The sequence below is a fragment of the Adiantum capillus-veneris genome, chromosome 3 (genome assembly GCF_014529385.1).
Source record: "Adiantum capillus-veneris isolate H3 chromosome 3, ASM1452938v2, whole genome shotgun sequence".
NCBI classification, from domain to species: domain Eukaryota; kingdom Viridiplantae; phylum Streptophyta; class Polypodiopsida; order Polypodiales; family Pteridaceae; genus Adiantum; species Adiantum capillus-veneris.
Window position 1 is genome coordinate 36,941,798 of NC_140933.1, and position 27,806 is coordinate 36,969,603.

Below are 27,806 nucleotides of genomic sequence, written 5' to 3' on the forward strand. Positions count from 1 at the left end.
TTCATTTGCATTGCATGCACAGTTTTTTCGAAAGAACAGCATTTTTCCAGTCACTTTACATGGAATGGGTATGTTTATGTTTTTGTGTTGGAAGTGGTTTCAAAAATTTTCATCCTCGGAGATTCTTGAAGAAGGTAGACGCATGACTATAGACGAAGTTGAAGCATTGAAGGAGGATGACTTTGTGTCGCTTTCGGCGCGGCCCAAAGAAGCAAGCATTGCAGACCTTTATGAAGTTCAAGTATCGCATGACTCACGCATCAGAGTGGGCCGGCGAAGAGTCCTTTCCAAGATTTTAGACGCTGTTGGTGATCTCCCTCGATGCCATACAGTTCGGTAGCAGTACCTCACTTTGAAAAGGAGGGGATGTCACGTGCACATCTAACCCTATGTGTACGTGGAGAAGCTACTTCATGACATGGGTTCGGTTGGGTTCAGTTCAGTTAGCTTAGGAAGTGTTCTGGCACTTTTGTGAGTCTGTTCGCAGACCGTGCATGTCCAGACACTTAGAGTAGATGCATATCCTCTGGTTGCACATAGCATGACCATCAAATTGCAATCAGATTCCATCAGGAGCATTTTACAGTGCATAGAACCTATATTCCCTATTTTATCCATTTTTTCACTTATTATCTTAAGTGAGTTTGTTGGGAAACAGGGTAGGGCAAAATGACTAAGGAACTTTATAAGAAAAGCTAGAGCTAGCACTTTCTGGCAGAAGAGGCAGGAGACTGCAAGCAAGATCAGCCAGCGTTTTTGGAGCAGATACCTAGCATTTTCTGCTGCAACAACCTAGCGCTTCCATCAAGATTCAGCCCTGGCATTTGCAGTAGCAGATCAGCCCCGGCAGTAGCAGACCACAACATTCAGCCCTAGCGTTTTTGCAGATTCTCCGCGACAAGACCATTCCTTGCACTAGCGTTTTCAGTTTTCAGCATCAAGACTCCGCACTGCAAGTCCCGAATCTCGCAGATCTCACCTTCCCGCAACAAATCCTTGTCGCACGGTCAGATCCAGTGCAGTTTGCAGATTCAGCCCGGAAAACGCAGATTTCAACATCTGCGTTTTCAGTGCGTCGTCGTCGCATCGTCGTCATTGACATCATCATCGATATAGAGTCAGAACTCAGCACATAAAGAAGATTTGCAGATTTCAGCCATTAGCGTTTTCAGATTTCAGACCGTCTCGTCGTCGTCGACATCATCGGCAAGTCCAAAGCATTGTAGAGATTTGTGCAATCAATAGTAGACCGCTCTCGCCATAGAGAGTGGGGCCTTCGGAGGAGGGTTTGACAACATTCTGGTGTCGTATTCTTCTCTCTCTATCTCTCAGTCTGAGTACCTTCATTCACAGTGTTCATCCACTTTGTTTGTGTCCATTGCACTCTCTCACTAAAGGAACAGAAGGCTCTCCCTTCCATAAGTAAAAGGAACCTTGAGCACAGTTTGGAGCACTCATCTTGAGCAAAGTTCAACATTCACTTCCGCTGCACTGTAGCGCAGATAATGTGTCATGCTCTCTACTATGGGTGGTCCTCAGTGCAATGTGCGTGATAATCTCACTCAAACAGACTGAAAAGAAAGGAAACAATAGACATCAACAGAGCTCACGAAGGCACAACAGCAGACCAGAACATATGACTCGACTATCTCAAAGAACTGATATAGACTCTGGCGTGGCAGCACACTCAGCTCCAACCCAGGACTCTCAAGTACAATGGGGTGTCGAGGCTCAGATGTGCAGGGATGGTGAATCAGTGCTCTGTGTATAGACTCACTGCTCTCGACGACGATGCTCGACCAAAGGTGAAGAAGATCCCCTGATGACCAACCGCTACTACTCATATGTACCACCAACGGCTCATAAATGTCAGCCATGTGGTGACCTGGCCACGAAGTCCACTAGACCACTGTCGGTACCCTGCCACGTGTTACTCCCAGCCTAGAGGGTCCGTCCTAGACCAACTGTACTAACTGTGTCCTGTGAAAGTGACACTGTAGCCTACAAGTTGCCCGCCACAAGACCGCTCACCGTCTCGGTGAGAGGAAATACTGAAAAAACTGTGAAAGAAAACCATTAGGTACTGCATGTTAGGTGCAGCGGAATGAATGTTGTATTTTCTCAAGATTAATGATCTTTATTGCTCAAGGTTCCTTTTTAGTTCTTAGGGAAAGAGAGAGCCTTCCGTCTTGTAGAGTGCTGTGATCACGAACAAAGTGGGTGGATATTGTGCGTGCAAGTGAATGAGACTGAGAGAAGAGATACGACACCCGAGAGTTTGTAAAACCCTCCTCCGAAGGCCCCACTCTCGTCGGCGAGAGTGGTCTACTTTGATTGCACAAAGGTGTACAATGCGAATGCAATGGACTGATGCAACTTGGACTATGCCGATGACGACGACGGCTAAGGCTGAAATCTGTGATCTTCTAGGGCTGAATTCGGGGTCGTCTTCGTGGCTGAAAATGACTGTTTCTTGCTGTTTTTAATGGCTGAAAATGACTGAGTTATTCGGGGGTCATGCTGAGGGTAAAACGCTCAGTTCTTGTACCTGCTAGGCTGCGTTTTAAGGTCACTGCTGTATGCTGAAAAACTCTGGGACAGCATGTGTTTTTCCTGCTGAAAATGGCAGCATCCTTAGCGTTAGTAATTCCTTACCAAGCTGTGGTGACTCGGCTGCATTTGCTGAAGAAAAACTCTGCCCTGGCTGATGAAGCTGGCGTTAGTAAAACTGAAAACGCTGAGGGTAGTCAGGAGAAAACGCTAGCATCAGAGGCTTGCTGGCGATGCCTGCTTGGGATGAAAACGCCAGGCAATGGTGGTTGATGGCGAGGCTCTACTGTGGAAGGAAAACGCCAAGGGGAGTGGAGGATGGCGATGGTCCAATGCTGAGGGAGGGTACTGCTGAGAAGTTGCCTGTTGAGCGGGAAGCTCCTGCTGCCTCTTCTGCCAGAAAGTGCTAACTTGGGTTTGCTTATATATTAACTTAGCAAAATTGCCCTACCTACTTTTGTTGGAAAGTCACTAAAAATAATAAGTGAAAATACCAATAAATAGGAAAATAGGCTAAATGCATTAAAAAATTCCCCTAACTGATGCTAATGGATTCTGATGGGAATTCCGATGATCATGCTGTGTGCAACCGGAGGATATGCAACCTATGCTAAGCAGAGTTACCAGGGAATGCCCCCTAGCCCCCGTTCCGGCGTTCCGGGGGGCAGTTTCCTTCCCGAACGTTCCGAAACGTCTGACGTTCCGGGTGGCCAGTACAAACCGGAACGGCCGATCCGGAACGTTCCAGAACGCCCCCAGAATGTTCCGGAATGCCCCTGGAATGGCCAACGGCTACAAACAAATTTGGCAAAAATTGAAAAAATTAAAGTAAATGTTTGGGCTTCTTTTTGAAGTGTGCAAGGCCTCAAGGACTCATAAAATGCACCCCCCTCCCCCTTTCTCTCCACAAGCTAATCCTCATGGCTCAAGCTCTCTCCCTCTCACTCTCTCAAGATCTCTCCCTCTCAAGACTCTCTATCTCAAGGCTCAAGGCTTCAAGCCTTCAAGCTCTCTTCCTCTCCCTCCCACTCTCTCAAATATCTCACTCTCCCTCTCTCCCTCTCTCTCTCTCATCATCTAGTCATAGCAAGGTTGAATGTTCTTCAAAACGAGTTTTTTGTGAGTATTAGAGTCAAAGCACTCTAATACTCCTTGTATTTAAACACAAGGAGCTAAAAAATGCACTATTTGGGTGTTTTTTATACCTCCTGTTCCGCGCCGTTCCCGTTCCGGACCCCTTGCCGTTCCCCCGTTCCGCGGGGATCCCGTCGCCGCTCCCATTCTGCGTTCCGGGTAACTATGATGCTAAGTGACTGGGCATGCACGGTCTACGAATAGACTCACAAAAGTGCCAGATCATTGCTAATCTAGACTTGACTAGACTGATTGAACCCTGCTATGGTGTAGCTTGTCCACGGACACATAGGGTTGGCATGTGTCACGTGACATTCCCTCCTTTTCAAAGTGAGGTACTGGTACCGAACTGTATGGCGTCGAGGGAGATTGCCAATAGCATCCGGAATCATGGAAGAGACTCTTCGCCGGCCCACTCTGTTGTGTGGGTCGAGCGGTACTTAAACTTCATAAAGGTCTGCAACGCTTGCTTCTTTGGGCCGCGCCGAAGTGACTCAAAGTCTTCTGTGGCTCCTTTGATGCTTCAACTTCGTTTAGAGTCCTGCTTCTTTCGTCTTCAAGAATCTCCATGGCTGAAAATTTCTGAAACCATCTCCAACACAAAACCATAAACATACCCATTCCATGTAAAGTGAAGGAAAAAAATCTTGTGTTCGCTAAAGACTGTGTATGCAATGTAGATGAACAAATAGATGGAGTGACAACCCGTTCATCAAACACATACAAACAATGCGCTCGAATCTTTTCTGTTTGATCAAAATCAATCAACTGTGGCAAATCACAATGAAAATGCCCATGCTTGGTGCTCATACTATCATGTGCTCTTTTGGAAATTGTGTCACGCCACAGAAGAGACATGGAATGTGACTTCCTGACATACAAACTTTTCAGCTTTTCATGAACCATCCGCATACATTCGTGCTCATCCATGAGAGAAATGTGCTCAACATACAATATGTCATACCAAGGAAAAGGGATCACATAACAATGCTGACTAAAATACAGGAAACCTTCACGGATGGAACACTCGAACAATGCGTGTGTATCAATCATGCGAACACATAATACTTCCTGTGATGGTTCTTTGGACCAAGGCTCGAGAGCCAAGATCGATCCTTCGTGATTGATCGAATCTACAACGAGGTTAGCTTCGCTAGGAAAAGCATCCACTAACACATTATCCTTGTGAACAATCACATCATCTTCATGGAATTCATCATGCTTGTGAGAAATCACATCTTGATCATGCAAATGATCATGCTTGTCATTGTCATCCAAATCACTATGCAAATCATTGGCATCCAAATCATCATGCTTATCATTGTCATTCAAATCATCATGCAAATCATTATCATTCAATTCATCATGCTTCTCATCATCATGCTTCATACAATCATGCAAATCCTCTGTATCATGCGATGGAGAAGAAGAGACCGAGAGAGTCTCCTTTTCCCAAATCTCTTGCATCGGTGCTTGCACTTGAGAAAAGAGTCGCAACATCTCTTGCAATCGTGCTTTGTTCTCGCGATAAAATTCTGCTTGTCTTGCTTGGTTCTCTGCTTGTCTGCGTTCCATTTTTGCTTTTCTTTCTTTGAATTCATGATCCAATTTCACTTCTCTTGCTTTGTTCTCTCGATCAAATTCTGCTTCTCTTGCTTTGGCTTCCAAGCGTGCTTGCTCGCGCTCACGCGCTATGGCTGCCATTCTTTCTTGGTACTTACGCTCGATGGCTGCGATTCTTTCTTCGCTTTCTAACTTCCTGTCCATCATCCTCTTGTCGAAAGCCTCCATAGGAGTTAGTGCAATCCTTGTCGTAGATGGGGAAGGGTCAGAAAAACCTCCTGGTGGGGAAAATTCTTCTTCGCCTCTCTCATGCTCATCACCTCCAAGCGAAGTATCCATTCCCCTTTGAGTGATGATCATTCTGCAATCGTGGGTTCTTATGGGTTCTTGGGTTCTTAAGTTTACGAGGAACTTGGGTTCTTGCGGGTCTTGGGTTCTTAAGTTCACGAGGAACTTGGGTTCTTGGGGGTCTTGGGTTCTTGAGGTTCTTGAGGTTTTCTTTCGCTTGCAATCTGTGTTTGAGAAGGATCTTCTCTTCACCCGAGTTCTACTCCTTTCTGCGGGCGCACCCCTTGGCGGCCTTGCGCTCACACCAAGGTTGCTTTTTCCCACCTCACGTTGATTGGCCGGCCGCAAAGTGCACGTCCGCTCTCAATGAGTGAAAAGAGACACAAGGGGAGGCTGGACAAGCCCTTCTTTCTTGGGATTCCTGTCACTCTTCAACAAAACATGATTAGGAATCGCCACGCCCAAGTAAACATGGGTTCGTGCGACCTCAACAAGCAAAAAAAATTCTTGTGGTTCTTTCCTTGAGTAATGCAGAACACTTCCAAAGCTCTGGTACCAATGTCAGGTGCAGCGGAATGAATGTTGTATTTTCTCAAGATTAATGATCTTTATTGCTCAAGGTTCCTTTTTAGTTCTTAGGGAAGGAGAGAGCCTTCCGTCTTGTAGAGTGCTGTGATCACGAACAAAGTGGGTGGATATTGTGCGTGCAAGTGAATGAGACTGAGAGAAGAGATACGACACCCGAGAGTTTGTAAAACCCTCCTCCGAAGGCCCCACTCTCGTCGGCGAGAGTGGTCTACTTTGATTGCACAAAGGTGTACAATGCGAATGCAATGGACTGATGCAACTTGGACTATACCGATGACGACGACGGCTAAGGCTGAAATCTGTGATCTTCTAGGGCTGAATTCGGGGTTGTCTTCGTGGCTGAAAATGACTGTTTCTTGCTGTTTTTAATGGCTGAAAATCATTGAGTTATTCGGGGGTCATGCTGAGGGTAAAACGCTGAGTTCTTGTACCTGCTAGGCTGCGTTTTAAGGTCACGGCTGTATGCTGAAAAACGCTGGGATAGCATGTGTTTTTCCTGCTGAAAATGGCAGCATCCTTAGCGTTAGTAATTCCTTACCAAGCTGTGGTGACTCGGCTGCATTTGCTGAAGAAAAACGCTGCCCTGGCTGATGAAGCTGGCGTTAGTAAAACTGAAAACGCTGAGGGTAGTCAGGAGAAAATGCTAGCATCAAAGGCTTGCTGGCGATGCCTGCTTGGGATGAAAACGCCAGGCAATGGTGGTTGATGGCGAGGCTCTACTTGGAAGGAAAACGCTAAGGGGAGTGGAGGATGGCGATGGTCCAATGCTGAGGGGGGGTATTGCTGAGAAGTTGCCTATTGAGCGGGAAGCTCCTACTGCCTCTTCTGCCAGAAAGTGCTAACTTGGGTTTGCTTATATATTAACTTAGCAAAATTGCCCTACCTACTTTTGTTGGAAAGTCACTTAAAAATAATAAGTGAAAATACCAATAAATAGGAAAATAGGCTAAATGCACTGAAAAATTCCCCTAACTGATGCTAATGGATTCTGATGGGAATTCCGATGATCATGCTGTGTGCAACCGGAGGATATGCAACCTATGCTAAGTGACTGGGCATGCACGGTCTACGAATAGACTCACAAAAGTGCCAGATCACTGCTAATCTAGACTTGACTGGACTGACTGAACCCTGCTGTGGTGTAGCTTGTCCACAGACACATAGGGTTGGGATGGGTCACGTGATACTGCATCTGTACATCTTTCTTGAAGAAGGTTCTAGGCCCAAAAGTGGAGTTTAAACACACTGCACTGCTTGCAAACTTTTTAAGCCTTTGAATAAGCGCGACTCAGTATGATTGCATAATCCAAGAATCCCAATTGGCAAAACAGAATAAAGCTCCACAGTAAAGAGATATACTCGGTTTGGATCCAGCGTATCTTTATCCTCCATAACCTTAGTGAGACGAAAATGACCTGGTCCATCCTTGCAGATGAACCTTGCAACACTTTCTGAACAGCATTCCTCTTTAATGAGATGCCCATAAGGTGGAGTAACACCGCAAATAAGATTAAGCTCCATAGTGATGGCAGAACGAAAAGCATTAAGAGCGACAGGATGGCAACCAGGTGAATTCTTGAAAGCCACATGGAAAATAGCCAAAAGCTCTGCTGTGATCCGATTACAGGAAGCTGCTTGCTCTCCCCTTTGTGTCGCTAGCCATCACCTGTGAATCAAAGAAACAAGGCCCGAGGCCCGCTTGATTGTTAAATTACAGGAGGTCTCCGGTTTGATTGTTAAAATACAGGAGGTCTCCGGCTCGAGGTGGCCCTGGTGAGAAAAGGGAGCGAGGGCTCGGCAGGAGGGCGAGGGGTAAGGGGAGTAGGGCGAGGGGGACTAGGATGAGGGGTGGTGAGGGAGGCGGAGGGGAGGTGGGTAGGGGCGAGGGGGGTTGGGTAGGGGCAAGAGGAAGGTGAGGGGCTGGGTAGGGGCGAGAGGGGTGGGTAGGGGCGAGGGGAAGGTGAGGGGACTGGGTAGGGGCGAGGGGGGCTGGTTAGGGGCGAGGGGAAGCGAGGGTGGGTAGGGGCGAGGGGGGAGGGGGAGGGTAGGGGCGAGGGGAAGGTGAGGGGGTGGATAGGGGCGAGAGGGGGAGGGTAGGGGCGAGGGGAAGGCGAGGGGGCGAGGGCGAGTGGGTAGGGGGCGAGGGGTTGAGGGAGAGAGAGGGGGGCGAGGGGGAGGGACAAGTACGAGGGGTAGGGCGGGGGGTGAGTAGGCAGGGGCTAGGGGGAGGGCGAGGGCGAGGCCTAGGTAGGGTGAGGGCGAGGAGTAGGTAGGGTGGGGGCGAGGGGTAAGTAGGGGGACGAGGTCTGGTGAGGGGAACCTAGGGGTAAGGGAGCAAGTCGCGACTCCTCAATGCAGCACAGGGATGCAGCTCGCCCATCAAGGGGACTCTACTGCATACCGACTCACGCCCTGCAGAACCATCTCAACCCACTGTTTCCCTTGAGTGTGGCAGTGATGACAACAGGGATGGGTCGCCTTTGGCATGTCGATATGAGAGCCATTTGGGATATGCTTCAATACACTCTGGTCAATGTCACTCTCTTCTCCACCACACTTGTCTTTGTCAGTACTATCTACTTCATGACATGGCCATACCCTGTGAATATGGTGTACTTCTCCTGCTATAAGGCGTCCAAAACGGACATGTGCAGTAATGAGGATATCATAAGATACTCTGCTGCCATGGGTGCCTTCAATGATAAGAGCTTGCAATTGCAGCGTAGGATTTCTGAGCGATCTGGGCTTGGTGAAGAGACATATTTGCCGCCTGCTGTGATTAGGGAGCCCCTTAATCCATGTATGGCAGAGACACATCTTGAAGCAGAGCGTGTTATGTTTGGCGCTCTTGATGATCTCTTTGCCACTACTAGTGTGAACCCTAAGCATGTGGGCATTCTGATTGTGTGTAGGGTCGAGGGGATAGGGGTAGATTGGGGCAAGTAAGGAGCACACAACTATCATGAGCAAGACAACTATCATGATCTTGGAATTCATCTTGCAGGACGGGCTCTGTGAAGGGAGTTTGCTAGACACAGAAGAGAGCTTTGTTCTAGTTGGAAAAGCAGACACCAAAGGGGTTGATGTTTGAGGAGGGGTGAACTCCTGTAGAGGGGATTTCTTACTGCTTCTATGCTTCTTCATAGGCTCCGGTGGCTCATTAGGTTTAGTTACAGTGGAAACATTTGAAGAGGGTGTACCTTCAGGCAAAGAGTGAATAGAGACTCCATAACAAGGCATAGATTTGGTAGCCTCCAACCACTCCAGCAGATCTTCGTCTGACCCTTCAGGTGTAGTAGGCTGTTCTTGTTCAGGGTTGGTTTCCATTGACAAAGAAACTTGTTGCGCCACTGGATCCATACCTCCTAAGAGAATGGGTTGCATCGGAGAGCCAGATGTATGTATCCACATTGCATCGTTTCCCCAATCATGAACTGCTTTAGTGTGTCGCAGCCATGGTCTTCCAATGAGCAAGGGAAATCCGCCCTCAACCTGAGGAAGACGAACCACAACAAAATCCAAGTTAAAAGTAAAGTCTTGTACCTGCAGAGGCACATTGTCCACTTTGCCCACTGGGTAGACTGTCCGCTGGTCGGCCAATGTAACTGTGAAGGGAGTAGGGCGAGTAGGCTGTAGACCTAGAGCTAACATAGTGAACTCGGGCATCAGGTTGATGCCAGATCCACCATCCACTATCACTCCTGAGAATTGCCGACCCAAAATGGACACTGTCAGGCGAGGGCTTCTATAATTAGTAAGTGGAGCAGCGGGATTGGATATCATATAGGACTCTGATGGTTGCACTGGGAGGTGCCCGCCACTAGGACCTGCTCCAGGATAAAGTGACTGAATAACAGCAAGGGTGTCACTTCTAAAATTTGCATCTAGTCGCTGCATGTCATACAGAGACACTTGTTGGAAGGTGTTCTTCAAGACTGTCTCTGCTGTAAGCTTTTCTTGTTCTACTAGTGGTTTCTCGGGTACCTTGATCTTTTGTAGATCGGAAACTTCTTCCAAGAAAGCGTCATCAACATCGGAGAGCAAAGATTTGGATTCTTTCATGGCACTGGGGAATGGCTTGTTAACAACTGTAGGCAGGGTAACCACTGGTGTGAGACTGTGTGGGGGAGTTGAACTTGCTGGAATGCTAAGACCGAGAGCGACTCTCTGGGCCCGGGTGAGGACGCCCGATGGCTCCTCTGCCAACTGCGGCGGCTTATTTTGAGGCGTAACCACGTGGGTAGAAGGGGGCGGCTGAGAAATGGCGCTCACTGCTATCAAATTGAGCTTGGGAAAGGCAAACTCATTTTGGCTTTGACTCGAGTTCGAAGCCGTGGATGCACGAAGTTTAGGGCAATCCTTACTGTAGTGATCCTTCGTTTCAGGGCAATGACGGCAGGGAGGAGACCCTTTTGGTAGGGGGCATTTGCTTTGATAATGCCCATATTCCCTACATCTGTAGCACAAAATGGGCCGATTCAAAGGGCGAGTAGAAGGGCGAGGTGGTCCTTGCTCCTGGTGCATTGAGTTGGAGGTGGAGGCATAGAAGCTTTGAGGTGATGAGGGAGCATGGGTATGAGAAAAGCTCTGAGAGGATAAAGTGCTTTGCGTACCTTGCATCGGAGGGGCTGTCAGCAAAGGTGGCATATGGTGTGGATGGCCACTGGGAGAAACCATGTTGGATGTAGGTGCTGGCCCTTGTTGAAGAGTAGGACCAAGACTTTGCTGTATTTGTCGCAATCCCTTGAAGTAGTAACAATCCTTGTCCTCATGTCCAGATTTTTCACAGAAGTGGCACTAAACCCGAAGGGGGCATTCCTGTGGAGGTGCCCTGGAGAGCGGCATGAGCTACACCAAACCGTAGCCTTACTCCTCTTGAAGAGCTCGCTGTAACTTTAGGGCTTCCAAATCCCTGCGTAAAGAAGTTAAAGGATCAGAAGGACTTTCCAAAAACACAGAGGGGGTCTCTATGTGAGGAGGATTGGTGAACAACTTCCTAGCCCCCTCTATCCTCGTAGCAACTGCGATGAACTCCTCCAGAGTGGCGTCGGGTCGGAGACTCTCGTAGTTTTTGCTGAGAAGTTTTGGGAAGCGCCTTCTCTACCCACTTCTTAACCATAAATTCACTTGGTTGCTGGGGAAGCTTGGCAACCAGAGACTTGGTTTTCGTCGTAAGTTCTGCAAAAGTCTCCTCTGGCTGGAGCACCATGTTGGCCAAATCATCCAACACCTTCTCCTGGTAGTCACCTAGCCTGAAAGCTACACATAACTGTTGTCTTAAGGCTTCCCAAGTTGCAAAATGGTTCTCTGCAAACTGGCTGTACCATTTGTCTGCTAAGCCATCCAAGGTGGATGGAAAGAGTACCAAATAAGCATCTTCCCTGTTAAGACCACGACCCCTACAGAGAGATACAAACCTCCTTGCATGGTCGTCGGCATCTTCTGAAGAGAGTCCTTTGAATGTAGGGAACTTGATATTTACCTTAGCCAAAACGCTAGCCAACTGCTCCATGGCCCCTTGCTGAGCCTGTTGCTCAGTAGCCTGCTGTAGCAGAATAGGAGAGAGCTTTACTGGAGAAGGTGATCTGGAAGATGTGGAACAGGAGGGAGGAATGGGTGATGTCGTATGTAGAGGTATGGGTGATGAGGTTGATGGACTTCTAACAGGTTCCAAGGGTCGTCTTCTGTTGTAGTACTTCAGAGGACTCAGGAGTGCGCTTTGACGCTCGACTGACCGTCTTGTATGGGTCATGCAGCGACCACCAAACCAACCTTGGGCAAGAAAACCTTGAACTGGCTGAAGACTGGTCTAGACTCTACTAGACCAAGAAAGTGACTAGACCAGGCTGGACCAGGGACGAGGAGGACTAGACCAGGGTCGAGGAGTTCTAGACTAGGGACGAGGACAGGTTGGACCAGGGCGAGAGATGACTAGGCGAGAGAGGACTAGACCAATTGGACCAGGCGAGAGGAGACAGTGCAAGGCAAGGTAGGCGAAGCTAGATAGACCCAACTAGCTTCAAGATTTGCACGTCACAGAGTGAGATTTTAGTTGAGGTCCCACCGTGATCGCCAAAATGAGAGAACCTGTAGCGCGGATAATGTGTCGTGCTCTCTATAGTGGGTGCTCCTCAGTGCAATGTGCATGACAATCTCACTCAAACAGACTGAAAAGAAAGGAAACAATAGACATCAACAGAGCTCATAAAGGCACAACAGTAGACCAGAACATATGACTCGACTATCTCAAAGAACTGATACAGACTCTGGCGGGGTAGCACACTCACAGCTCCAGCCCAGGACTCTCAGGTACAATGGGGTGTCGAGGCTCAGATGTGCAGGGATGGTGAATCAGTGCTCTGTGTATAAACTCACTGCTCTCGACGACGATGCTCGACCAAAGGTGAAGAAGATCCCCTGATGACCAACCGCTACTACTCATATGTACCACCATAAAGAGCCACCAACGGCTCATAAATGTCAGCCATGTGGTGACCTAGCCACGAAGTCCACTAGACCACCGTCAGTACCCTGCCACGTGTCACTCCCAGCCTAGAGGGTCCATCCAGTGTGAACCAGCCTAGACCAACTGTACTAACTATGTCCTGTGAGTGACACTGTAGCCTGCTACATGCACCTCACATGGAGCTAGCTCCTAGACCTGTAGGCACAACGGAGTGAAACTTTAGTTGAGGTCCCACCGAGCGTGCCAAAAATGAGAGCACCTGTAGTGGGAATAATGTGTTGTGCTCTCTACTTTGGGTGCTCTTCAGTGCTGTGCGTGAAATCTCACTCCAACAGAATGAAAACACTGCAGACGATGAACAAAATGGCAAACAAGAAACTCAACAGCAGACTCAGCAGTATGGGACTCGACTAACTCAAGTGAACCAGTACAGACTCTAGTCTGGCAACACACTCTGCTCCAAGCCCAGAACTCACGGGTACAAAGGGGGTTCAAGGCTCAAAATGTGCAGGGAGGGTGCTGTGTGTGCTGTAGACTCGACTCGATGCTAGACTCAAAACTCATAAACCATCTAGAACAATCTGTCCCGACTCAAGCAAATGTGAAAATATATACCACCCCAAAAGGGCAACCAATAGATAACATCAAATATCTCTGATTGTCCAGTTGCACCTATCCCCAAACTGTGGCGGAGAAGAACTGGCCACGGTGTCCTCTAAACCACCACTCCTCCCATGTGTTAACAAGTCCACCAAGTGTGAACCCACGACCAACTGTAACTGTCTTGTATTTCCGTGTAGAGTGACAATGTAGCCCACCAGCTACAGTCCTGCATTCTAAACCCCTAGCAGTAGAGCTCCATCCTCCCTCCATCCACCATTATAGTCACCGTTCGTTGTCTCTAGATCACCGCCTTATCAGTTAGCTTTAGCTATAGTCTTTACTCAGTTCACCTTTTCTTGTTTTGTGATGACAGAGAATAATCCAAATATGTACATTGATTTGTCTCATACGTCGAGTTCAGCATTTCAAAGATGTTAATAAAATATCTCTCTCTCTCTCTCTCTCTCTCTCTCTCTCTCTCTCTCTCTCTTTGTGAGATTGGCGGGCGTTTTCATTGCTTATTCAAAGAAGCCTTTGGTCCCTTATCCCGCATCATGGTTTTGAGGTGCCTAGGTCTCTTCTTGCTTGAGATCCATGGACTTAGAGAGACTACCCTTGGGAGCAAAGGACCTACACATAGAGGATCCATATAGAGGCAGATCACTACTTTTTACTGAGGGACTACTCGGGATGGCCCACCACAAGTTACCTAGTCACACCCTCATTGGGGCAACCTTCTTGATCGAGCCATCCCAAGTAACCCCTCTTGATCATCCTAGACGAGGTCTACAAAGGAGGTTATGGAGTATCATTGAGCAATATCGACAACCCCCCCCCCCCCGCCGAGAGTTGACTATGGAGGACATTGAGGCCATATTGCAGAGACCCATAAGACATTTCATGAGATGATCACCATTGTATGCTTTCTCCATTGTTGTTTCGAGATGATGTATTATGTGATGTTGATGCTGATAATGATGTTGGACAATGATGAGAAGAATGTAGGGTAGGCTTACATACCTACCCACTCTAGGTACCCTCACTTATTTTCAAACTTATGTTCTCCAAACATTGTACTGGAGTCACACATGGATGTGACCTTTTGGTCTCACAAGCCACTTTGCCATTTGGAGACCACATAGGCATATAAGATCAGAACCTTTCCTAGCAAGGATGTGATCTTACAAAGCTGCTTGTGAATTTAGAACTAATAGTTCTTTCTTATAAATCAAGTTCTATCCACTATGACAAGAAACAACTTTCAGAGATCAATAAATGTAGTTTGTGAAGAAGTAAATCCATAGAAGATCATGTTCCCACCCCAGTTGTTTCATTTGCTTCAATGATTCCTTGCCTCCCCAAGGGGACTCTGAACTAGCAAAAACTTCCACTTTTGATGCAATCTGCATATAGAGCAAGAAACTTTATGTAAAACAAGAGCAATATCAATCAATTACTAGCTTGCAAGCCTTATAAAACACACCACCTTATATTCATGAGACAAGAGCTGTAGGCTTGCTATTTTTGATTGGCACTCTAGCTCAATGATTATCTCTTGAGGGTACGTGCAAAACCTATAAACATGCAAAAAATGTTTCAAGGATACCTTCTATGCTAGGCATAAAACGAATCAATTAATAAACTACATTCAAAGCCTTCATTATTCAATATGATCAATTATACACCTGGGGCTTTGCCAGCCACGCCCAAGAGCCCCCTTGTTGAGCTCACTAGCTGGGAAATTCTCATCCTACAAGAAAGTGAAAATATTCCACCCTTGATAAAACTTTGATGTAATCTCTCTCTCTCTCTCTCTCTCTCTCTCTCTCTCTCTCTCTCTCTCTCTCTCTCTCTCTCTTTGAGTGTGTGTGTGCGCGCGCACGCGCACCATCATACATGACATGGGGCATTTATGTACTATACGAGCAGGTATTTGGGAGAGTTCAATGACCCAAAGGTATGTTAGAGATCATTGCAAGGATGCCCACTCTCTCCTACAGTGTTTGGATTATACATAGATGTGCTAACCGATTTCATCACACGTGGTGGAGGCCAAAGAGTTGACTTGAGAGGTACTCCTGTCCATATAATGTTAACAGTATGCTAATGATATTATATTGGTTTCTGAGTCTTCACGAGGATTACAACAACACTTGTGTGCATTAGATGACTGTTGTACCTAGAGAGGCCTCATAGAAAACCTTGTGGAGACCAAGGTTGTGATCTTTCACACCTTGAGACAGGGCAAGAGCCAGCTTACATTCACTCTTGCAGGCCGTCATGTAAAGGTGGTCAGTCACTTAACATTTACATCTTGGGGTCACTTTTTTTGCGGCCGACACATGATTCACTATGGGATCAGGCTAACACGCGATATGCTACATTAGTCATGTTAGAGAGACAATGCCACCAGGCACACTTCCAGGAGCCCCGAACAAAGGGGTGGCTTTTGTCAAAGGTGCAACAAAAAAGGGTGAATCAAGTGGCGATCTCGTCTGCAACTGTGAGCAGGCCTCTTTCCAGGATTGGGCAGCCAACGGATGTCGCATCTATCACAACAGATCTCCTCAAAATCGAACTCCTACCGCCCACCAAGCGGGCACGGGTGCAATCGGCAGGGATAAACCTACAAGTAGGGGCTCAACACGGACGGGAAGGGGGGCTAGAGAGAGAGAGAGAGAGAGAGAGAGAGATGGCAAAAAACCCTAGAGAAAGAGATTGATGGCACATGAAAACGCTAGAGAGAGGAGAGAGAAAACGTTATAGGTGCTCTAGAGAGAGAAAACATTGGAGAGGGGTGTAGCCCAAACGCTAGAAGCTCTGCTCATTGATCACAACATGCCATGAAGTACAAGGGGGGGTCTGCAACCCTAGGAATGAGGGTCCCGCTTCATGCCAACCTACCGGGTGGGCAACACCGTGGAGTGCATTGCCTTGGAAAAGATACATCTACCTCGGATACGGCCGGACACAACCACAAAACAGTCCTTACTTCCTAATCTGCTCCTCAAAGATACTAGAGCCACCACCGAACACGAATCTCAACTCTAACACCCCGTCTCAGCTCTCCGATGCGAAACCAAGTCCAAGGGAGCTGGCATGAGAGGATAATGTCGCTTGTGAAAGAGGCTTTGTGAAGATATCAACACGGTTATCTGACGTCGGAAAGCACTTTGGTCAAAGCGAGCCATCCTTCGTCTTCTCATGAACAAAATGGTACTGTATCTCTATATACTTGGTCCGGGCATGAAAGACCAGATTCCTTGCAATGGCTATGCATAATACAACTCTGGTTGTCAGAGTACATCATAGTCCTCTCTTGGGGAAATCCAACATTACACGCTTGGACACTCCAAGCGAGAAGTCAATAGCAACACACGTACAGAAACTGCAAAATCACTGAAGTTACATAGAGAGAGAGAGAGAGAGAGAGAGAGAGAGAGAGAGAGAGAGAGAGAGAGAGAGAGAGAGAGAGTCGATATGGCATGGCGGAGTTCCGAGCCAAGATGCACTAGCCCCAAGGACTGGCTTTTCGCAATGTACAAGGGCCCCCGGGTGATCAGTTGGAGTAAAGGGATCTTGCCAAAACCATTCCCACGAGTCTCACTGCACTCGCACCAAAGAGCGGCTTTTCCAAGCTCAGAGCCGCAAGTGTCTTGACTCAAGATCTGACGGGTCGGAGTCTATGACACAAGTCCTTCCATTGATGCCCACAACTCTGAACAAGCTTTGAAAGCCAAGCGTGCGTACCGCTTCAAAGTGGGGAGAGAGAGGGAGGGGGGGGCGGCTAAAAATAACCAACGCGTTTCACTCTTTAGAGAGCTCATCAGTGGTGTTGCCTTGTGGATAGGAAAAATTTGAGAGGGGAGTAGGGGTGTTTAAATAGGGGAGGTTGGGTGTAAGTTTTGGAGGGAAGGTTGAAGGGAGCTAGAATTTTTAAATTTGAATCGTGACATCTTCTAGACTTTTATTGTATGAGTTAAAAAGTGGCAAGTTTTTAGACTTGGTGTGTGAAAGGGAAAGGGGTGAGCGATTAATTGGTAGGTATGAGAGAGGAGAGAAATTTAGTGAGCTTTAAGAAGGGAAGAATCTTAGTTGTGAAGTAAGGATGTTTGGTAGAGAGAAGGGGGGCAAAGATATGCTTCATAAAAACAAATTGTTTCCGAAGCAACCTTACCTATATGAGGTTTAATTTTGGGTTAGGCAAGAAAGTATAATTTTTTTTAAAATTAGATATAATATCTAGCCCCTAGCAATGCCTCCAATTCCTCCTACAAACAACTTAAAATGCGTCAAGCTTGTTTGCCTCATCTCTTGCAACCTTTGCTGCTGTTAAGGCCTCAAGGTCCAGATTTGTTTTGAACCATTTCCCATCCAGAGCCTCTACCTTAGCACTTTCCACTACTTCTTCTCTTTCAACTTATTCACTCTAGCTTCATTTTTCTCACTCAAAGATGACAACACAACACTCATTGCATGTGTTACAGCATGTTTCTCTCTAATTAAGCTCTGACAGTTCCACTTTAGTATTCTCAAAACCCAACATCACGGCAGTTGATGTCCTATCAAAGATATCTACTTTTCTCTTCCACTCCAAATTGAAGGGAATGTACGTAGTGTACATATCACCACTGTTCTTACACAGTCGGTACCACTCTCCGAGATAGTGAGTGGTTTTGTTGCAAGCAACCTGAGCAGGGCTACGGTGTCACTTACACTGGATAGGCAATTACAGTTGGTCTTGGGTTCAATTGGGTGGACTCTTGCCTGGGCAGTGACGCTTGGTAGACACACAATGGTGGTCTAGTGGACACAGTGGCAAGTTCACCACCACCAATGTTCAGAGATAGACGTAGCTGGACTGTCAGGGATATTTTTGTTAGCCATCGGCTACTCTTTATGGTTGTATATATGCTTAGTTGGCTCCAATCGTTGTATGCATCATACTATAGCGGAGATAATGTGTCGTGCTCTCTATAGTGGGTGCTCCTTAGTGCAATGTGCATGAGATCTCACTCCACAGAATGAAAACACAAAAGACAATGAAGAACATAGCAACAATAGTAAGACCCAGTAGTGAAACTTGAACAGTATGAACATCGACTAACTCAAAGAAACCAATACAGACTCTGGCATGGCAGCACACTCAGTTCCAGCCCAGAACTCATGGGTACAATGGGGGTGTGGAGGCTCAGCTATGCAGGGATCGTGAAGACATGTTGCACGTAAACTCAAGATAATAGACCCTAGACTACTGACCACACAAAAGTAGATAATATGATAACCCCAAACACTACGGATATATACAACCATAAAGAGCCACCAACGGCTCACAAATATCCCGTCCAGCTAAGACTATCTCCAAATTGTGGTCGTGGTAGTCTGGCCCCGCATCGGCTAGACCACCACCGTATGCCTGCCACCTGTCACTGCCCAGGTAAAAGTCCGTCCAGTGTGAACCCCAGCCCAACTACAACTAACTGTCTGTCCAGTGCCTATGACACTGTAGCCCTGCTACAGGTTGCCCGCCACAAAACCACTCACTGTCTCGGTGAGAGGAACACTAGGCTGCAAAGAGAACCAAGAAGTCATTATATGTACAAAAGAAGACTAAGCAGAAGTGCGGTCCGATCACCCAAGAGAAAGAGTTATTGCCACTGCTGCACCCGAAGTATCCGCCTCTGTGGAAGGAGCCATCAAATCGATGGTGGGAGACTGCTGCTACGGAGCTCTACTGCTCTGGACAAACTGGCTCCCTGTGACTAGAGCTGCCACCTGCTGCTCAGCTGATGGAAGCACCTGGCCTGAAGTGTACTCAGGCCGTCGACTAACATAGCCATGTTGGTGTGCACCAGCAAGGCCGTCGCAAGGAACGCTTTGTATCGACTGCATATGTGGTAAGGAAGCCGATGGCTGAAGCCCCTGCGGATAGTAGGTAAAATACTGAGGCTAGTCGTATCCCACAAGAGTGTGTGTAGAGGGTCCCATGAAATGGGCAGAGCTACCTGGTTGTGCATATCCAACAGGAGTCTGTACCTATTTCCCCTGCCCTGTCCAGCCATATCCCCTACTCACTGGAGCCTGAAATCCGCTATCACCGCCGTGGAGTACCATCTCCCGAAGACCTTGCATCTGAGCTCGGAGGTCTGTAGCGCTGATAACGTGTCGTGCTCGACAATGTGTAGTGCTCTCTACAGTGGGTGGTCCTCGATGCAATGTGCGTGACAATCTCACTCAAACAGACTGAATCTCCCTCAAACAGATGAACAGAAAGGAAACAATAGACGTCAAAAGAGCTCGCAAAGACACAACAGCAGACCACAGAACATATGACTCGACTATCTCAAAGACTGATACAGACTCTGGCGTGGCAGCACACTCAGCTCCAGCCCAGGACTCTCTCAGGTACAATGGGGGTGTCGAGGCTCAGATGTGCCGGGATGGTGCAGACGTGCTCGGTGTAAAGACCCACTCTAGACGACTACTATGTACAAAGATAATGCCACTGGCCCAAAACGACTACTCATATGTACAATCATCAAGAGCCACCAACGGCTCATAAAGAACATCATCTAAGTCTATCCCCACTAGGTGGCGGTGGTGACCTGGCCACGATGTCCACTAGACCACCCTGCCACGTGTCTCTACCCAAGTGTGAACCGACCAGACCAAAGACCAATTGACCAAAGCCCAACTGTAAACTACTGTCATATGAAAGTGAAAGTGACACTGTAGCAGGCTACAGGTTGCCCGCCACAAGACCGTTGCCCATCCCGGAGAGCGAAACTGAAGAACTGAAATATCGACGATCTACTGTTGGTGGTCGGATGATGGAGGAGGAGGTGGAGGAGGCTGATAGTAAGGTGGGTAAGGAGATGGAGGCCAAGTGTATGGTGAGGGGTAGTGGCCATGAGGAGGGTACATCGGGTATGGAGTACCCCATGAGCAACAGGTTGCGTCATGTGAGACGGTTGACTGTGAGTAGGTGGAGCTGGTGGAAACCCAGGAAAAGACTGCGCAGGCTGTGAGGGTGGAACAGGTTGTTGGAATCCCGGGAAGCCGTAGAAGTGCTGAGGAAAGGATGGAGACTGGGAGGGGGAGGCCATAGAGGGACCCTGAAAGTGTGATGAGACCGATCCTGTTGGTTTAGACTCCATTTTGGTAGGATTTGCTTTCTCTGCTGTTTAAGAATCCCCTGAATGTGCTTTGGCAACGTCCGTCTGTGTCGATACCTGTGTTGCCATAGCAGGAACTTGCTGAGAAACCGGGGTTGTAGTTGTAGTTGTAGCTGTAGCTGGAACTGCCTGTGAAATGGCTACAGCTTGGAATTTTGCGCAAGAAGGACATAGTGTATGTACCACCGGAGAGAGGTCCTGAACTGCTGCGGTCATATCATTTGCCTCTTTTAACTGTTTTTGCTGAGTGTGGACAATATGTTTGAGGTCCACTACTTGTTGAGTTAAGATTCTTATGCGATCTTGAGCTGTAGCAATGAAATTGTCCCTATCCATCGCTCGTTGAAGATGTGTTTGCACTTCCCTTGTCATACCGTCATAGCGCGATGCATACCGTTGGTACCTTGCAATGAGAGGGCGGCATTGATAATCGTCGAAATGGCTCTTCTGTCTGCCTCTAAAAGTCTGTCGGCCTGAGGCACAAAAGTATCATACATGTCATGCTTGTCAGATGTAGGCGCCCCAGAGCTAGATGCCCCTGCAGTATCCTTCGATGCCCCAGCAGGAAGAGTAGTACGTGGTGCTGGCGACACAACTGGAGGTTGTGTTTTAGTGACTGCAACACTACTCACAAGAGGTGGTGTGAAAGTGGAGGTGGCCACAGAAGTAGACATACGCACTGCTGGTGTTGTAGTATGGACGTCCGAGATTTTGACCTGTGATTCTGAGAAAGGTAGTGTTGCCAACTGCTCAGATGAATCTTTTTGTACCTTTGCCCTCTTGCGCAAGATGCCTTTCCCTTTGGCCATTTTGGAACGTTCTTGCTCTTTTGGATCATCTTGAAGGGTGAGAACTGCTTTTGCATCTGTCTTTTGCTGCATAATCTGTACTACCCAATACATAATAGGCGCTGCATAGCAATTGAACCTTTCCGCTTTGCCTTTACGCTGAGTCCGAAAACGCTTTGCCCTGTCCTGTAGCGCTTTAAACAGTAAATTGTGAAATGGGTATGGCAGGTAGTGATAGAGACAAAAAAGAGCATCGCATATTGCTGGAGAACCTGGAGAAGATGGAACCCCTGTTCTTTCAGGTGCTCGCAGTAAAAAATAATACTGTAACACTGAATACAGTTGTTGACTCCTGTGATAGTCTGGATGTGAGTCGAGCAAAAGTTCCTGACAAGCATTCGCAGTTTCTTCTAGTGAGAGATTCGAGAAGGTTTTTGTTGCGGGCAGAGGTGTCAGCACAGTGAATATTCCCATAGCCTGTCCTATATCCTCCGCTGTAAGTGCAGTATCATTCAGCTTTGGAAAAGTTAGCAAGAGGGAACATAGATTGGCAGTAGAGATATTGGCAGATATTGGTACCAAGGCTATAAAGGCTCTCTGCTTTTGGGGTTGGCTTTTTGCATGTAAAACGTTCTCTCCTCTTCTTTGTTGCTTTTCGCAGGTAAAATATGCCCTTGGTGAGAAGTGAGAAACCGCCCAAATTGCGCTTGCAAATCCGCGGTGAGGGGCGAGGGGAGGAAGGGCTAGGTCTAGGACCAGGTCTAGAGGCTAGGGGTGAGGTCGAAAGGCTGAATGGGAGGGCTAGGGACGAGGGGATGGACAAGGCGAGAGGGTGAGGGGGTCTAGGGCGAGAGGCGAGGGCTAGGGGCGAGGGAGTGGTTGAGGACGAGGGGCTAGGGGCGAGGGAGTGGTTGAGGACTAGGGGCTAGGGGCGAGGGCGAGGGCGAGGGCGAGGGCGAGGGGCCAGGGAATAGGGGTTGAGGGCGAGGGCGAGAGGGTGAGGGTCTAGGGGCGAGAGATAAGGAGGCGAGGGCGAGGGGCTAGGGGCGGGCTAGGGCGAGAGAAAAGGGGCTAGGGATGGAGGGCGAGAGGGTGCGGGTCTAGGGTCGAGGGGCGGGTGAGGGTGAAGGGGTGAGGGGCTAGGGCGAGAGAAGAGGGGCTAGGGATGGAGGGCGAGAGGGTGCAGGTCTAGGGCGAGGAATAGGGGGTGAGGGTGAGGGGGTGAGGGGCTAGGGGCGAGCAAATAGGGGGTGAGGACGAGGGGCTAGGGATAAGTTAGGTCAAGGGCCAAGCAGGCCAAGGCTAGGGTGAGGGCGAGGGCGGGAGTAAGGTCAAGGCTAGGGCCTAGGGCCTAGGGCGGGGAAAGCACTAGGGCTAGGATTAGGGCTGGGGGGTTGAGAGGATAGACAAAGTCGAGGGTAGAAAAATAAAGAGGGAGTTTTAACACGTAGGAACTATCCCAAAGATCTTAAAGATTTAGCGACAACCAATACACAGACTTGATTAATAGAAAGCATGGATAATTTCGAGGTATTGAGAAAGAATGAGCAGTGGATAGAACGCGAAGTACTTTCATAAATACCCCACTCAATGATACAAAGGCATTTATCCATATCAAAGAACTGTGATTCACTTGAGAGGCAAAAGATGAGAAAAGGTACTGAGTCGAGATTGAGGACTGAAGGGATTTGGTTATGCCCAAGACCGACAGGGATTGAAGACAGAGAGAGTGAAGGATAGAGTTGATCCAAGTCCAGAATCAAACCTATGAGCTTAACAGAGTCTGTAGAAGGAGAGATGTCTAAGGAGAGGGTCTAAGAGATAAGATAAAACGGAACAGCAAGATGCGGAAGATAGTGATTCCGAGGATAGTGATTCTGAGGCTATTTAAAGGTTCAGAGTCGAGCACTTGATTGTCACGCGGTTAGACCCTTGAGCGGCTTCTTAAGTATGATAGCATTTGATCCGAGATCCATTGACTAAAGGCAGAGAAACTCCTTCGAGAGTGGCTAATTGTACAGCACCGTGGGGTAGAATCTCCATCACCTTATATGGTCCTTGCCATGCTGGGACCAACTTCTTTGCTTTTTTCACAAACTTGGCTTGATAAAGTAGCACCAGTGCTCCTTGCGTTATTTGCGGCTTCCTGAGATGGCGATCATGCCAGGCTTTACGACGAAGCTGCTCTGCTTCAAAGGAAAAGACGAGAGACTGATGCCGACCCCAAATTTCCATTGGCACGAAGACTCCCCACTCGCGGGGATCCTGAGTTGAATTCAAAAGGTGCTATCGCTTCCAACCCGAAAGCCAATTGAAATGGGGTGTGATTGGTTGTGGCTTTGAAAGAAGTTCGATAAGCCCAAAGTGTACCGTGGATAGCTTGAGCCCAAGTCGAGGGATGAAGATGACATGCTTTCCGCAGGAGTGCTATCAGGACCTTATTAGTGCTCTCTGCCTGCCCGTTTGCTCTAGGGTAATAGGAACAAGATTTTCAGTGAAAAATCTTGTAGTTGGCCAGCAAGGTAGAAATTGTTTCATTCACAAAGTGACTACCCCTGTCACTGATGATTTCCAAGGGACATCCAAACCTGTACAAAATATTTTCGTAGAGAAACTTGGCTACCGTAGTGCCAAGGCAGTCCGTCGTTGCAAGTACCTCTGCCCACTTTGTTGCGTAGTCGGTAGCCACCAAGAGATACTTCCGATTGCCGGGTTGGGTAGAGGGAGTAATTGGGCCTAAAAAATCTATGCCCCATCTCTCAAAGGGTTGCCATGCCATAGAGACCTGCAGAGGACGGTTTGACTGTTTGCTTGGTTTAGGGCCACAGCCTTGACATACATCACATACCTTTACATAGGCAATTGCATCGCGGAAAATATAGGGCCACCATAGGCCACATTGGAGAATCTTTTGTGCAGTAATATGGCCAGGGTAATGGCCACCAGTGGGACCACTATGGGCATCCTCTAAAATATACTCGACTTCATGAGGGGAGACACACCGCCGCAGAACACCATCCTGCCCTGATTTGTATAGCTGGCCCCCAATGAGAGTGAAAGGCCTAGACTTCAGCAACAGGCGTCTCTTCTACAGGGGAGAAGCATTCTCTAGGTAGAGGCCACTAGAAAGCAGATGCAAAACATCGCCGTACCATTCCGGTGTGGTATCCACCTTAAAGAGACTGCTATCAGGAAAGTCGTCAGTAACCCCTGTTGCTTCTTCACCAGTGTGAACTCGAGACAGGTGGTCGGCAAGGACATGATGTTTGTCGGGCCTAAGTACCACTTCGAAATCGAACTCTTGAAATAAGAGTAGCCATCGCCATACTCTACCTGCAACCTGCAGCTTGTTGAGCAGATATCGCAAGGCATGGTGATCAGTAATAACTGTGAAGTGGACCCCTAATAAGTAGTGCCGAAATTTTTGCAGAGCATACACAATAGCTAAACCTTCCCTTGTTGTGGTGCTATAGTTGCACTCTGCCTTGGTGAGTAGGCGACTTGCATAGTGAACAGGGCGATCCAGGTTATACTCCTTACTAGGTTGAGTAAGCATCGCACCCACAGCCAGTTGACTCGCATCTGTATGCACATGAAAGGTGAGAGACCAATCGGGAGCTACTAAAATAGACGCTTCAGTGAGTCGTTTTTTAAGGTATGCAAAAGCTTCAGCCTCTGCCTTTGACCATTGAAAGGGAGCAGCAGCACTGGTTAGGCTGGTTAGGGATTGAGCCACCTGTGCATACATGCGTATAAACCTGCGATGATACCCTGTGTGGCCTACAAAGCTCTGTACCCCTTTTGGATTGATGGGAGGTGGTAACTTCAAGATTGCCACAATCTTCTCTGGGTCAAGCGCTAAACCTTTAGCAGACACCACATGGCCTAGAAGTGTGCCTTCAGTAACCAAAAAATGACATTTGTTAGGATTTAGCTTTAGGCGTGCCTCTCTGCACCTGAGGAAGACAGCAGAGAGCTGAGCGAGGTGTTCCTCTAGGTTTTCCACTGGGATTGAACATTGAGCACCTGAGAAGGTCGAAAAATCGTCCATGAAGATGCGAAGATGATCCGTAAGCAGAGGACAAAAGATGAGATATACCGCCCTATTGAAAGAAGGTGGGGCATTTTTCAACCCAAAAGACATTCGAGTGTATATAAAAATACCCCAGGAAGTCACAAATGCCGTTTTCAGCTGATCACCTGGATGGATGCCCAACTGATTGTATCCACTAAACCCATCCATGAAACTGTACAATACATGCCCTGCTACGTCTTCGAGCACACGCTCAGTGAAAGGTGTTGGGAAACCATCTGGGATAGTTACCTTATTCAGAGCACGGTAATCGACGCACACACGGATTTTGTTGGATTGCTTCTTAGGCGCTATCACCATGGGTGATAACCACTCAGAGTGCTCTACAGGTACTATGATCCCTGCCTCTTGCATTTTTTCTAACTCTGCCTTGACCGCCTCAGCATACTTTGGGTTGAGCTTGTAAGCTCGGCCTCTTACAGGCTTAGCCCCTTCAACCATAGGTATAGTGTGGACACCCAATTCTGGTGGAATCCCCTCTAAATCCTTGTAGGACCAAGCAAAAACATCTTTAAAAGAGTGTATGAAAGAGACTACCTGATTGAGTAATGCGGGATGCTCCCATAACCAAGCTGCTAACAGTACGTGCTGAGGGTTGTCAAGATCTCCCAGGTTGACTTCTCTGACCGGGTCTGGGGTTGTAGCTGGAGAGGGTGCTTCTGAAGATGAAAGGTGAGCTGCCTCTTGGAGCTTCAAGACATCATGTGCAAGTGTTTGATCGATTGGAAACTCTGCATACTCTTCTTGTAACCATCCCTGTGGGAGCTCCTCGAAGGGTAAATCTTCAGATGCAGACGACATGACAGAGTACTTTTGAAGGGGGTCCGACTTGGGAGATGCTCCAGGAAGGGGGAAATCTTTGGCTAGTGCATGCAGAGGAGATTTCTTCCCCCTTCGGTGATGTGTTATAGGTTCCCCAAGACCGAGGGCTTCCATCGGCTGGTCATTCGACGCATGATAATTTGGGGCTGACACACTTACTTCTTCGACTGTTGTATTGTCTGCTGTAGGACTTGCTGTAGGACTTTGGACATCAGGGCCCTCCTGAGGATTTTGACGAGAGAGTGTTACTGGCGGCACAGGGAAGTTTTGAGTAGAGACCGTGTAGCATGGCATCGAAGTGGTAGCTTCCAACCACTGTAGCAGGTCCTCGTCAGACCCGTCAGGTAGGATGGGCTGCTCCGGGTCGGGGTTGGACTGTACTGTCAATGAGCTGTGCTGAGCCACTGGATGCATCCCTCCTTCAAGCCGGATTGGTTGCATTTGGGAGCCGGGAGTATGTATCCACATGGCGTCGTTTCCCCAATCATGAAGTGCCTTAGTATGCCGCAACCATGGTCTACCAATCAGCAAGGGAAATCCTCCCTCCACCTGAGGAAGACTGACCACCACAAAATCCAAGCTAAAAGTGAAGTCTTGTACCTTCAAAGGCACCTTCTCTACTATGCCCACAGGATAGACTGTCCTCTGGTCTGCCAATGTAACAGTGAACGGAGCAGGGCGAGTAGGCTGCAGACCTAAGGCTGTCATGGTAAATTCAGGCATTAGATTGATTCCAGACCCACCATCCACTATGACGCCTGAGAATGATTGCCCAAGAATAGATACAGTAAGACGTGGACTTTTATAGTCGGTGAGGGGAGCAGCTGGATATGAAATCATGTAGGACTCCAGGGGCTGCACAGGTAGGTGCCTGCCACTAGGCCCTGTACCAGGGTACAAAGATTGAATTATTGAGAGGGTGTCACTTCTAAGAGTTGCATCTAGCCGAAGCATCTCATAAAGAGATACTTGCTGAAAGGTGTTCTTCAAGATTGCTTCCGCAGTGGGCCTGGCTTCTGCAACCTGGGCCTCCTCGGAAACTTTGACCTGTTGCAAGTCGGCTACTACTGCCAGGAAGGCTCCATCAATGTCCGAAAGCATAGAAATTGGCCTATTCTTTGCACCATTTACGGGTGCGACATTTTGAACATGTTACTGAAGTGTTGGACCTGATGGTCCGGTTGGCAAACTTAAACCGAGGGATGCTCTTTGTGCTGGAGTGAGCACCCAAGTAGGCTCTGTTGCTTGTCGTGGCTGAACTGTATGTGTAGCAGGTGCTGGCTGAGGGGTGGTGTTCACTGTGATTAGATTGATTTTCGGGAATGTAAACACTTGTTGATTTTGATTTGGGCCTGAAGATGAGGATGCCCTTTGTTTGGGACAATCTTTACTGTAGTGGTCCTTAGACTCCGGACAATGTCTGCAAGGAGGAGACCCTTCAGGGAAAGGACGCTTACTTTGGTAATGCCCATATTCACCGCATCTGTAGCATAGGATTGGCCGATTTGACGGACGAAACGGGAGACGAGGTGGTCGCTGCTCTTGTTGTTGCATGGTGCTGGAGGTTGAGGTGTAGAAACTTTGGGGAACTGAGGGAGTACTGGCATGATAAAAACTGTGGGGTGCAAAGTTGTTGTGCATACCTTGCTGCATAGGGGGTGTTGTCAGCAGAGGAGGCAACGGGTTTTGATGGACGTAGGGTGAGACCATGTTGGATGCAGGTGCTAGCCCTTGTT

General features: G+C 48.1%; 2 protein-coding genes across 2 annotated transcripts in view; both read right to left on the reverse strand.

Moving 5' to 3' along the window:
* The window catches only part of LOC147460759 (uncharacterized), a 165,902-nt gene that overhangs the window by 80,852 nt on the left and 57,244 nt on the right, over window positions 1–27,806 (reverse strand). The window contains exons 2-4 of the mRNA XM_086508464.1: window positions 14,878–14,942; window positions 14,679–14,766; window positions 14,513–14,595 (exon numbers count right to left, since the gene is read on the reverse strand). Coding sequence (XP_086364590.1) covers window positions 14,513–14,595; window positions 14,679–14,766; window positions 14,878–14,942 — 236 coding nt within the window. The remainder of the gene's footprint in view (window positions 1–14,512; window positions 14,596–14,678; window positions 14,767–14,877; window positions 14,943–27,806) is intronic.
* On the reverse strand, window positions 20,736–21,629 carry LOC147460760 (uncharacterized). Its single transcript, XM_086509645.1, has one exon. It carries the CDS (start codon window positions 21,627–21,629, stop codon window positions 20,736–20,738), a length of 894 nt encoding a protein of 297 aa, XP_086365771.1.